This window comes from Mus pahari, chromosome 22 (genome assembly GCF_900095145.1).
Source record: "Mus pahari chromosome 22, PAHARI_EIJ_v1.1, whole genome shotgun sequence".
Classification (NCBI taxonomy): domain Eukaryota; kingdom Metazoa; phylum Chordata; class Mammalia; order Rodentia; family Muridae; genus Mus; species Mus pahari.
Genome location: NC_034611.1, coordinates 17,798,169 through 17,812,225, shown reverse-complemented (window position 1 = coordinate 17,812,225; position 14,057 = coordinate 17,798,169). Strand labels below are relative to the sequence as shown.

The window sequence follows — 14,057 nt, the reverse complement described above, 5'->3', positions numbered from 1 at the left end:
TCATGTGTTTGAATATGCTTGGCCCATAGGGAATGGCACTATTAGGAGGTGTGGTCTTGGTTGGAGGAAGTGTGTCACTCCAGGAACAGGCTTTGAGGTCTCATATGCTCAAGCTACACACAGTGTAGCACACAGTCCCCTTCTGCTGTCTGCAGGTCAAGATATGGAACTCTCAGCTCCATTTCCAGCACTATGGCTGCCTGCACACTCATGCTTCTTGCCATGATGATAATGGACTAAACCTTTGGAACTAAAAAGGCCAGTAAATATCTTCAAAAAATTATAGCAGAAAACTTCCCTAACCTAAAAAAAAAGAGATGCTCATGAACATACAAGAAGCCTACAGAACTCCAAATAGACTAGACCAGAAAAGAAATTCCTCCTGTCACATAATAATCAAAACACCAAATGCACTAAACAAAGAAAGAATATTAAAAGCAGTAAGGGAAAAAGGTCAAGTAACATATAAATAAAGGCAGACCTATCAGAATTATACCAGACTTCTCACCACAGACTATGAAAGCTAGAAAATCCTGGGTAGATGTCATACAGACCTTAAGAGAACACAAATGCCAGCCAGACTACTATACCCAGCTAAACTCTCAATTACCATAGATGGAGAAACCAAGACATTCCATGACAAAACCAAATTTACACAATATCTCTCCATAAATCCAGCCCTACAAAGGATAATAGATGGAAAACACCAACACAAGGAGGGAAACTACACCCTAGGAAAAGCAAGAAAGTAATTTTTCAACAAACCTAAAAGAAGAGAACCACACAAACATAATTCCACCTCAAACATCAAAAGTAACAGGAAACAACAATCAATTTTCTTTAATATCTCTTAATATCAATGGATTCAATTCCCCCCAAAAGACATAGACTAACAGACTAGATATGTAAGCAGGACCCAGCATTTTGCTGCATACAGGAAACACACCTCAGTGACAAAGGCAGACACTACCTCACAGTAAAGGTCTGGAAAACAACTCCCCAAGCAAATGGTCCTAAGAAACAAGCTGGAGTAGCCATTCTAATATTGAACAAAATCGACTTTCAACCAAAAGTTATCAAAAAAGATGAGGAAGGACACTTCATACTGTTCAAAGGAAAAACCTAGATGAACTCTTAATTCTGAACATCTATGCTCCAAATGCAAGGGCACCCATATTCATAAAAGAAACTTTACTAAATCTCAAAGCACACTTTGCACCCCACACAATAATAGTGGGAGACTTCAACACCCCACTCTCAGCAATGGACAGATCATGGAAACAGAAACTAAAGAGACACAGTGAAACTAACAGAAGTTATGAACCAAATGGATCTAACAGATATAGAAGATTTCATCCTAAAGCAAAAGAATTTACCTTCTTCTTAGCACCTCATGGTACCTTCTCCAAAACCTACCATATAGTTGGTTACAAAACAGGCCTCAACAGAACAAGATTGAAATAATCCCATGCACCCTTATGAGATCACCACAAAATAAGGCTGGTCTTAAATACCAACAAAAACAATGGAAAGTACACATACACATGGAAGCTGAACAACACTCTACTCAATGATAACTTGGTCAGGAAGAAAGAAAGAAATTAAAGGCTTTATAGAATTTAATGAAAATGAAGACATATCATACCAAAACTTATGGGACACAATGAAAGCAGTGGTAAGAAGAAAACTCATAGCTCTAAATGCCTCCAAAAAAAAAAAAAAAAAAAAAAAAAAAACTGAAGAGAGCTTACACTAGCAGCTTGACAGCATACCTGAAAGCTCTAGAACAAAAAGAAGCAAATGCACGCAAGGGGAGTAGACCATAGTAAATAATAGATACAAGAATTATACAAAGAGTCAACAAAACCAGGAGCTTGTTCTTTTGGGAAAATCAACAAGATAGATAAACCCTTAGCCAGGCTAACCAGAGGACACAGAGACAGTATTCAAATTAATAAAATCAGTAATGAAAAGGGAGACATAATGAAATATATCTTAAAATAATTATTCCACTTCTTGAATATTAACAGCTGGAAATATTAAAATCATGTTCTATGGAGACAAAAAAAGAATCAATCATGAGAAATCTAAAAAGCTTTTCTTTTGTTTACCTGAGACATAGCTGGGCAGCAAAGTGGCACATACCTGAGAGCCCAATACCTGTTGGACAAGGTGGTAAAATTGCAAGTTTGAAGTCTGCCAGGTTACACAGTTAAAACCTCATCTCAAAAAATAATATGGAAAAAAAGTGAGGCCAACTGTATTCTATTATAGACCTATTAAATAAAAGCTTCCAGAGTTGGGAAATAAAACAAAAGAAACAACACAAAAGTAGACATGGTGCTGCATTCTTGCAACTTTAGAATACAAGGGACTGGGGTAGAAGGATCATTGAGGGCTCATGGTCAGCCTGGACTATACAATAAGACACTGTCTCAAAATCAAGTAGGTTAAAAAGAAAACATTCTTTCATGATGCTATGGAAAGAGGTAGGTACATATATTATTACTATGGAATAAAATCTATTGTACATGACCTATAAGAAGTATGTTAAGACATAAATGGTTTGTGCAAAATTAAAAGCTGTAAGCAAAATAAACTATTTCATGTACCAAAAAAGTAACAATAACAAAAACAAATTGCTAAATTAGGAAAATACAGACTACTTAATTAACCCACATAATTATTGCTAAAGTTAGCTTGTTAAATTTAAGTCCAGGACATATACAGAAAGTTCAGATTAAACACACTCACACTTATGAAGGTCTTCTGGCAACATCTATAAAAATTAAATGCAAATATCAGCTGATCCAGAAATCTGGCTTCTGACACAAATGTATAAACTACCAATAACACTGAAGACAAAAGGTAAAGTGGCTGGATGTGCTGACACATTTTTAATCCCAGTGCTCTGGAGGCTGAACATCTCTGATCTCCTTGGAAGCGAAGATGGAAAACTGACAGAGGCTGGCCAATCAGATACTGCTGCTCAGAACTTGGAATCTTGAGAGGGTGCTACAATACCAAGGGTCATTGGGACAAAAGTCCACAGTTGCCACAACACAGATGAAAGAGCCCAACAGAGTCACTGGCATGAACGCGCCATCTTCTTAAGCAGGCTGTATGATACCATGAAACTCCAAATTCTGTCAACTAGCCAAGGTTCTTGCTAAAATCTTGTTTAAGTAGTGCTGGTTTGTTTCTATTAGACAACACAGAAGGAGACTAAGAAGGTCAGAAACTGATTTAACTATGATTTAACTATGCAGAAATTCTTAAAAACAAAGACTTATACATGGTATTACAAAAGACACCTAAAAAAGTATAATAGTAATCACTGCACAATTCCATTGATGAAATTAGGATACAAGGATCAGACATACAATTATTTGTTTTAATTTATAACTGATAAGTCATTCTGTTATTCTACTGACTGAAGAAAAGTTTATAGAAAGTGATTAGGGCCATGCACACTTTTACTTCACCCTTTGAAACTGGGGTTTTTTATTTTATCCAAACAGATGTGATAGTTCTACCAACAGATTCATTTTTACAAAACAGGTCTGTAGAACTACAAACCTTCTTTCAAAAAGAGGTTCAAAAATGAGAGAAATCCTTCATGTGGTGTCTTATGATTTCTAAGTGCTCTAATAAAGCCACGAACAAAAGCAACTAGAGGAGGAAAGGGTTTATTTCATGTTCTAGGTTGTAGTCACCCAATCTTAAAGTAGTGCCACTTTATCCAGGGAAGTAAGGACAGGGACAAGGTAGGAACCTGTGACAGGAACCTATGCAGAGGCCAAGAAGGAGTGCTCTTGCTAAAGGCTTTGCTCCCTCATGGCTTGCTCTGCCTGCTTTCTTATGGTACCCAGCACCACCAGCCTGGAAGTGGTACCACATAAAATGGGCTGGGCTCTCCCACATCAATCACTAAGAAAATGCACTAAAAACTTCCCTATAAACCAATCATATGGAGACTTGTTCTTCAATTGGAAGTCCTGCTTCCCAAATGATTTTAGCTGGTGTTAAGTTGATATAAAAGTAGCCAGCACACCATAAAAGTAAGCACAGAGGAAGTCCAGGTAGAGGGTGACTACTGCCCAGCCATTGGTTTTTGAAGACAGGTAAAAACTGGAATGCCTTTCCCTGACAGTCTTTCCAATCTTGGGTATTCAGGAAGACGACTGAGACAGAAAAGAACCTTTTCAAGTTTATTAAATACAAAGGACATCAAGATCAAAATAGCTATTTTGTAATCATCTTGTTTTTAACTCAAGGAGTTAGATTAAAATCAGCAAACTAGTCTTTTTAAATAGGCAAAACCTACCCCACTAATTTAATTTTAGGAAGTTCAATGAAGGGAACAATTAACTTTAAGTGCTATTATTAGTAAGCCACTTTGTGGTTTATAAAGCACCTGTACATAGTTTTATATCAAGCTCAAAAAACAAAAACAAAAACCCAGTAAAGTATGTAAATTTGGTATTATATAAGATGCAGAGACCTGAGCTTAACCAAGGTCATAGAGTGGAGATACCACAACAATCAGAATCTTCTAATTATAAAACTGACACTTGGAAAGTGTCCAAGAGTGGTGTAGGCCAAAATAACCAGAGGGACTTGTGATACCATTTGACTTCTAGGTGCTTAGCAGTTATTGCTAAAAATGGACAAATGTCTGTCTCAACAAAGTTTATTTCATTAATAGTAGTTAATTCATTTTGAGATAAGGCCTTGATATATATAGTCAGGGCCTTGATATAGTCAGGCTTGCCTGGAAGTTACTATATACCCTAAACTGGCTTCTAACTCAGAATCAGCTTCTGAGATGCTGGAATTACAGGCCGATGTCAGCATACCAAGCATGAACATACTACTTACACTAGCATACAAGCAGTAAATAAATAAGAGGGACAGACACTTAACTGACACTTAAATCCAAACATTGCTATAAAGTTAGAGAGAAGAAATGGGGCTTGAACAGGCACTTAGCAGACATCAATTTTACAAACAGAAAACTCAGAAATTTATATTTTAATCCCACAGAACAATGGTCTTTATAATGTTCTCGAATGTCCAGGTGACATAACATATCTTGAGAAATGTGATATTCATATTATTGTTTCCTGTGTGATATGTGCTATAAAAGCCATATATATGTTTGTCATCTATGTCTTGATCCTTGTCTAAGAGTGGTACCTAATAGCAGAAATGAATTAAAATTCTTCAATGATTACATACAAAACACTTCATTTTTGAAACTATAGTCTCAAATAAATTTTAAAATATTGTAATGGACTACATAAAAAAATTATAGGAATCCATACCTTATCAAAATGTAGACAAAAACTGACCATGAAGTAATCAGTCCCAACTGATACACCTACAACATAATCCCTACACCTGAGGCTCAGGGAACATCAAGCAAGGGAGCAGAAAGACTGGCAAAGCTAGAGGATCAAGAACTAAATTTCCTGGTGTGGTAATAATATGTGCAAGGTGGGGGTAGGGAGAGATGGACAGCAGAGACAAAGGATCCCTGCAACTTTCTGGCTAACCAGCCTAGCCAATCTGGTGAACTCCACCTTTATCAAAAGACCCTGTGTCAAAGGACAAAAACACTCTCAAGAAAAACCTATGTGGAGAGAGATGAAGATATCCACTGTTAACTTCTGACTTCCACATGGCATATGCCCACAGATCCACACACATGTACCCATACAAATAAATGCACACATACACTGAAAAATATCACTAGTGGAGTTGGAGATGGATGGATGGACTGATGGAGAGACTGATGGATGGGCAAAAAGACTGTTAATCATCTTAATACGGGGAAACTTATATAAACCATTTAGATACCAAAAAAGTAAAAAAATGCTAAGGACAAGAAAACACAAGAGAGGCTGGGAACACTAAAGACAAGACAAGCAAACCACTTAAAAGTGCCACATGGTCACAAAGAAGGCACGCAGAAATGTCCTGGGAGCTGGAGAGGGAAATCAATATATTATCTTAGGACACATAGAAAGCAAAAAATGAACTTGTTTTTTTAATTTGGACACTAGGCAGCATGGTCAAGTCTGTGTTGGCCTTTAAAACAAATGTGAGATAATTATAGAAACATTCAAGCAAACAAGAAAAATTCCTAGTCACACATTGTGGTGGTCTGAATGAGATTGGCACCCATTTGGTGGAACTGTGTGGGAAGGTTAGGAGGTGTGGCCATGTTCTTGTTGGAAGAAGTGCATGGTGGGGGTTAGGGAGTGGCCTACAGGCTCTGAGGGTACAAAAGAAAGGCATCCTCAGTGCTCTCTCCATCTCTGCCTCACAGCTGTGGATCAAAACGTAACTTCTCAGTTGCTCTTTGGAGACGCCTTTGCTCGGTCATCATGGACTCTGTAGAATGGAAGCCCAATTAAACAGTTTTTTCTTCTTTTTTAAAATTGGTTTTTCAAGACAAGATTTCTCTGTGTAGCCCTGGCTATCCTGGAAGTCTGTAGATCAGGCTGGCCTTGACCTCACAGACGTTTTGCCTGCCTTGGCTGCCCCAGTCCTAGGATTAGAGGTGTGCACCATCAGTTCTGGTTTGTATGAGTACGAGTAATATTTCTTTAAATAAGGGGACTAAAGGACTATGAAACACCAAACAGCAACTCAACAAACCAAGAGATTAGCAAACCCACAAAAGACAATCTGATAAGGAGCTTAGGAGAAGCAAAGGAATCTTTACTATATAGGGGAAATGCAGATTCTGGAGTCTGAAAAGCCAGAGTCTAAAATCCAGCTTAGTTATGAGCAGTGTTGTACTATATCAGCTTCCTAACCCCCAACTAAAAACAGTCTCTCCATGGAAACTAACGTTCAGATACAGTGAGTTACAGCATCAGAGAGACTGTCCTATACAACCAGTTACAGCAGCTAGATGTGGTGAGAAATGACTGTCAGTCCAGCACCTGAGAGGGTGAAGAAGGCACAACTGACTACATTATGAGACCTAGAAGGTAACAACCAATCAACAAAAGCAAAAGCAAAACAAGACTGGGAGAAGGAAAGGTTATCCAGGTGGACCAAGGTAATGACATGCATCTTTAAAAATGGAGATGCCTAGGATAACCAGAGATGGGAGACACAAGATTTAGAAAGGCAGGTCATGGCCCAGGCTTTAATCCCAGCAGCAATTAGGAGGTAGAGGTAGGTAGATCTCTGTGAGTTTGAGGCCAGCCTGGTCTACAAAGCCAAGTTCCAGGACAGTCAGAACTGTTACACAGAGAAACTCTGTCTCAAAAAACAAACAAACAAAAAAACAAATCCACAAACAAAAAACAAACAAACAAAAAAACCAACCTTTCCCAAATCAAACCAACAAACAAACAAAAAAAGATAGAATACAAGAAAAAAATGTGGACAACTGTCTGTTACTACCTTTAAAGAGAGGGGGGAAAAAACCAGTGCATGCACTCTCTCTAGATATAATATGGATATGGTTAAGCTGGGAAAAGCCCTCAAATGACAGCCATCAAAGAAACAGGGATAGGAGCCCTGCAGCTACAGCTATTGGAACTAAGTTCTGTGGACAAGCTGTATGAGAAAGAACTTTCTAGAACAGAGCCCAGCCTTGTCAAAGGCTTGCCTTTGCCCAGACTGCCACATCTTCCACATCATCCACCTGAACTGCTGAATGCTAAGATACATTTGTTTTCTATGAGCTGCTAATTTTCTGGTAGCTTGTTACAGTAACAACAGAAAATTAATATATCCTATATTCCCCATTTATACAAAATTCACCAATCTCTGTGCCCTTTCAATTTCAAGAAATGAAGAATAATTTGGTTAATGCCATGCTGCGTGCCTAGCAACACCTACATCTCACGCATTTATCATTCATGAAAGCACTGTCTGTGCCAGGCACCGTCTTGCCTTCAAGGAGTTGGCTGCAGGAGCACAGCCATCAATATTCATCCTCTTTTTCTCTCCCAGTTTGGTCACAGGCAAAGTCACTATCAGCTACACCTGAAGATGAGAGTATTTAAGATAATTGGGAGAAGCCTAACTTTATCACGGCTATAACAGCACAATTGAGGGGCCTAGCATGGTGATGCACCCCTTTAATTCCAACACTTGGGAAGCAGAGGCAGGTGATCTCTATGACTTCCAGGCTAGCTTGATCTATACAAGTCCCAGATTATCCAGGATGTACAGTGAAGTAAAGGTAAACCTGAAGGAGGTGGGGATAGATGCCAAATGGGAAGGAAGCAGGCCACCAGTGTCCAACAGCCCAAGGTCTTTGTTCCACGAGTACTAAAAATAAGTCTTTCTAAACATAGCTTACCTTTCTTCATCTGTACAATGAAACCAAATGAATGTGTTGAAAGAGTAAAAAAAATAACAGACACAATGGTACAAGCCAGTAATCTCAGCGTTCAGGAGACAGAGGCAGGAGGATCTGAAGTTGAAGCCAGCTTATGTTACAAAAAGGAGATCTTATCTAAAAAAGAATAAAAAATAAAAAATTGGGCTGTACAAACTGGCACATGCCCTGTAATACCAGCACTTGAAAAGTCTAAGCAAGAAGATCATTTCAGCATTACTCTTCCCCACACCAAGAAACCGAGGCCTGCCCAGGCTACATACAATCTGTCTATAAAACAAACACCAATAAAACCAAAACAGGACACCCCTCCCCAAAAACAGACAAACAAACAAACAAAAAAAATAAGGACTAGATAAATCTGCAATCCCAGCACTGAAAAACCTGGAGCAGAAGAATCATTTCAGAAATTAGATCCTATCTCAATCAAATCAATCAGCAAGCAAGCAAGCAAGCAAAAGTGAATAAAAGAATCCCCCTAAACCAAGGGGGTAAACAACAGGGCACTGATATTATGTAGAAACTATAGAAAGCCTTAAGAATTCTTTATGGCAATCTACCACTTAGAGCTAAAAGCTGATGACAGAAAAGTCCGTACAGACCAAGTCTAAGTATTATTCCTTAGTGAAAACTTAAAAAAAAAAAAAAAGAAAAGAAAAAAAAGAAAAAAAAAGAAAAAGAAAAAAGGAAGAAAAATCTGCAAAGCAGCAAGTAAGAAAAGTGTCAAGTTAAAAAAAACAAGCATCCTGAGGATAGCACTTGGTCCACACTCCAGTTTAACTAGTATAGCTTAACATTAGTTTAATCTGAACTACTTTGTCAAGAGGCAAGCTCTTGCTTACATGTACCTTTGCCTTTTTAAGTTTGGACCACCACTGACCAAGAAGAGTCATGCTAAAGTACTACTACTGCAAAGTTTTTAAGAATAAAAAGTCACCCTGGAACTAATAAAATAGCTCAAGAGATGAAAAAAAACTCAAGTGCTCTGAATAATAATAATAAAAAGAAAAAAAAGAAAAAGAAAAGCAATAAGTAAAAGAAGGTGATTACCTGGGTGTGGCAGCCCAGGGAATCCATCATCTTCTACTTATAAGAAAAGGACAGCTAAAATGTTGAGTATTTTAAAGCTTGTAAATAAGCAAAGTGGATGAAATCAAGCGGGAAATTTAACAGAAAACTGGCAAGTTAGAGATGAGATGTGGAGGATCTATGTGGCTCTGTCTTCTGTAGTACAGACATAGCCTCCAAGCCTGAGGATGGGCAGCAGCAAAGGGAGGTGGCATAAGCTTTGCATGTGGTGGTAGGTAGTAGCCCATGAGATTTACTCAAGGAGTAATTATTGCTAATTGAAAACTTTCCCCAAACACTTCAAAACATGGAATACAATTAACAGCGACTATGGAAACCTGGCTGGGCCATGCACACAGATAGCAACATGGACACTAATATTTCAGCATTAAAACATAAAAAAGAAAAGGGGTGCAAGTATAACTTATATTCCTATAACTTGCTTTTTGTACCCCATTTGCCTTCTAATCCAGCATTCAAACCATACCATTCCATTCCACCTACAGTCTGATTTCTACTGAGCTTAGCACTGGAGACAACTCTGGAATCATGATACCTTACTGCTGGGTGGCTCTTCCACTTTGCAGGAAGGAAGACCTTCTCAGTTTCCTTTCCTGTTCACTAAGGAAAGGTCACCACCCACTTCATTCCAGAAGGCAACTCAGTCAGATCCCCAGGTGTCAATAGTTTTACACATGAACCAGTGCACCAAAATAATTTTCACCAAATAAATGAGACCTTGCATTTTGGGGTACATGATCTGTAATTTTGCTCTGCAATTGTCTGGCCTATGGAACAGCCATCAAACCTTGATATCAAAGCAGGAGTGTGAAAGACAAATGAGGAACTCTGAGAAGGAGTTTCTCAGACTGGGAGCTTATTTATAAATGTATTAATACTTTGAGGCTTTTTTCTTCCCTACAAGATTCCTTCCTTTGGGGCCTGGAGAGACGACGGCTCAGTGGTTAAGGGCACTTGCTGCCCTGTCAGAGATCTTGGAGTTAGCTCCCAACAGCCATACACAGTGACTCAACTCCAGTTCCAGGTGACCTCAGGTGACACCCTCTTCTGGTCTCTGCAGACATCAGGCATGTACATGGTATAAACGCGCGCGCGCACACGCGCGCACACACACACACACACACACACACACACACACACACACATATGCAGGCACTCGTGCATACACATAAGACTTCCTAATTTCAACAGTCAAACAGCGAGACCTTGGACAGAGAGGACTGTATCTGTGATTGGTTCTCAAACCTCTAACCTAGGCCACCTCACCTGTGCTCGTCATTTAATTTCAGCTCAAATGTCACCTCCCCTCGAGGCACACAAACTTTGTCACTCAACAGTGAGAAGAAAAGCCTTCCTAATAAAAAAGAGCATTTAAAATGCTGGTGGAGTGAGAAGAGTGGAGGAACAGAGACTGGGAAGGGGGCAAGGCCACTAAAACCCAACAGGGAAGGAAAGGCAGTTTTACCACAATCTAGGCAAAAGAAAATGGGGCATTTTAACTGCGAGCAAACACAACTGGCTTGTACATTTGTATCTGATGGGGGACAGGAGGCCTGATTATGAAGTTAAAAACTGACAAGACATGTTAGGTTCCTGAAATAGGCTTATTCTGTTAATAATTATGCGCTTATATTACTAGACTAGGCTTGCTCAAAGCAAAAAACACTTTATAAATCACATTACACCTGCTAGTATACTCTCTATGAAATAAAATGGTAGAAATTTTCAAGCAAAAGCACTAAGCAAAAAAGTAATAGATTTTGGGGTTAAATTTTGAAATTATTAATGTATGTAGTAGAAATATAGTCCATGTGGCTCCTGATTAATTAACTATGTGAGATCTACCTTTGACTAAGTTCATCCTAAAGCACACAGAACACCTTTTCTACCCTCAAGAAGTACATAAGCAAATGCAGATGCCTACACAAATACCTATAAAATAAGTCTGGAATAAACATCAGGAAAATTATATAAATTGAGAAATATAATCCAGAAAACAAGCAGTTACTCCTAACCAAGGTACCAGGTGAATACTGGCATATATAAGAGGTCAAGACATGTTGACTCTGCAGGCATTATGGAAGACCTGGGCAAAGCTTTAATTAAAAGACTAACAACATTTCTTAGGGAAAGATAATGGCAGAAGGCAGGCCAAACAGAGGGAGGAGGAGGGACCAAGGAAAGCCTCAGAAGGCAGCTATTGGGCCTCACAGGCAACAAACAGCAAGGTGATGCAGTAGGAAAGAATGCTACAAGAGCAGAAGGTACTTCAGTTCACTGAGGACCAAACTAAAAAGGCAAAGGTACATGTAAGCAAGAGCTTGCCTCTTGACAAAGTAGTTCAGATTAAGCTGATGTTAAGCTATACTAGTTAAACTGGAGTGTGGACCAAGTGCTATCTACAGCCCAGTGTCAAGCAGTCAAACACCAGAACTAGGTCAGACCAGAATGCCAAGAAAGGCGTGTCTTTCCTTCAAACACACAGGGACCGTTTACGGATGGGGACAATTTCCTGAGAACAGAGCATCAGCTTGTTAATATTTGTCCTCCCATTATTCCCTGCACATTACTTTATTATTCCACAGTAGATCCCTAATAAAAACAAGATACCCTGCAAATTCTCAACCTAAATTTTGCTGCTGCTGGGACAACCAAATGGTCAGTTATTCCCGTTTCACAAACCCAGGCACAATGTAGTTAGTCTGACAAATCCAATTTTACTTCTTTTTATAACTCAGTGCTTGTATTTTAGATACCACTTTTCCAGTTTACAAAATATGGCTTTATCCAGTACCTTGCATAGAAAACCATCCAGTTTCCTTACACACACACACACACACACACACACACACACCTACCTACCTTGCTGAAAAACTGTATTTACTGCAGGAAGTTTTTGTTAGGTAGCAATCAACATACTTCCAGAGTTACTTATAGAACCTGCTACATCATAGGGCAACCTCAAGATGCTTCTACATTTACAAAGTTGTGTAAGGGGTCCAGGTTGTGCAACAGTCACCACTGAAATCAGACTCTGGTGTATTAATAGTCTGGTTATTAACACCTAAACAAGCTTTACGTTTATTATTAGAATCGAAATAAAGCCCAAATCCCAGGCATTCAAAGTATTTCATGAACAGCTTGCTTATTTGCTTCAGAAACTTATTAGGATGCTATTTTTAAGTGGGAACTGATTGTTTTTTTCTTTTTTTTTTTCTTTTTTCTTTTTTTTTTTTTTTTATTTTGCTACAAAAGTACACGAGGTCACCTGAAAATTAGCAGTTGTGATCCTGGACTTGCACAACCGGAAAAAAAGAAAAAAAAAGAAAAAAAGAAAAAAAAATCAGGAGTAAGTCAGCATACCCACAGTATGTTCACACCCAGCGCACTGACCTGCCTTGCATTACTATCAAATCAAATAACGCCAGCATACACGTGGCAAAAGTCGCCAGAGCTCTACAGTGCCTTAATGACCCCGAGAAGAATTGCCCTGCCATCGAGTCATGTGATCTCACTTATTCGGACTTGGAGGTTGAGGATGTTTCCAAAAAAAAAAAAAAAAAAAAAAATTTTTTTTTTTTTTTTCCTTTTTGAATTTTTTTTCTCCCCAACAGGCTGTCCCACTTCAGGGTGCGCCTTGCCAGGGCCTAGACGGAAGCGTGCAGGTCGGGGAGGTGGGACCAGGGAGAAAAATCCGGACCGGGGCCTGTCACGCTCTAATTCGCTCGACTTCCCTCTCCCTCCCCGGGCCGCGGAGACAATCGAGGCGGGGGGTCCCCCCGGGGACGGCCGTGCTGCTGTCACACTGTCCGGGAGTGGCAAACGGCTGCCGCGGGCCTGGCTGCAGCGGGCCCGGGCGGAGCAGGGAAGGAAGGCCCAGGCAGGCCGCGGCCGCTCGCAGCGCCCACGTCACCAGCGCCAGCACTGCGGAAATGGAGCGGCGGCCAGGGGACCGAGGGAGGATGGGAGGAAGGGAGGCGCCGCGCCGCCCGCCCCGCGCCGCCCGCCGCCGCCGCCGCCGCCGCCGTTTGCCCCGCCTGCCCGCCCCGGTCCCCCCCGGGCCGCCGCCGGCCTCACCTGTGTCGCCGATGATGATGTACTTGAAGAGATAGGCGTACGCCATGGCCGCGGCCGCTCCGTGCCAGGCTCACGGCTCCTCCTCCCGCTGTGCGCCGCCTCCGCGCCCTCACCGGCGCCGCTCGGCCGCGAACCCGGGCCCCGCCCGCCGTCGGCCGCCGTCAGAGCCAGCAGCAAAGGCCGAGGGGCTGCGGGACGAACTGACAGCGCCGAGCGCGGAGCAGAGCGGCCCAGCCCTTCGGAACAATAACAGCCGCGGCGCCTCCGCCCCGCCTCCGCGCCGACTCGGAAGTGCTGCCGCCGCCGGCGCCGCCGGAGGAGAAGGGAGGAGCCGCGGCCGCGCCCGCCGGTCGGAGTCCCGCCTACCCCGGAGCCCCGCCCACCAGGCCGGGGCTCGGGGAGTCGCGAGGAGATGGAGCCCGCTGGGTTCAGTCGCAGGCCTTTGTGTGTGTGTGTGTGTGTGTGTGTGTGTGTGTGTGTGTTTGTGTGTGTGTGTGTGTCTGTGTGTGTGTCTGTGTAT

The 14,057-nt window shown here is 41.1% G+C and overlaps 1 protein-coding gene across 2 annotated transcripts in view; it reads right to left on the bottom strand.

Annotated features, from left to right (window-relative positions):
- Nucleotides 1–13,830, bottom strand: part of Rab2a (RAB2A, member RAS oncogene family) — a 64,973-nt gene extending 51,143 nt beyond the window's left edge. The window contains exon 1 of one of the 2 annotated variants that reach the window (XM_021222149.2): nucleotides 13,538–13,830. In XM_021222149.2, coding sequence (XP_021077808.1) covers nucleotides 13,538–13,583 — 46 coding nt within the window. In that variant the 5' untranslated portion in view covers nucleotides 13,584–13,830. Of the gene's footprint in view, nucleotides 1–2,754; nucleotides 2,830–13,537 lie in introns of those variants that run through there. The other variant, XM_029533278.1, reaches the window with a different exon arrangement.
- Between the last annotated feature and the right edge of the window lie 227 nt (nucleotides 13,831–14,057).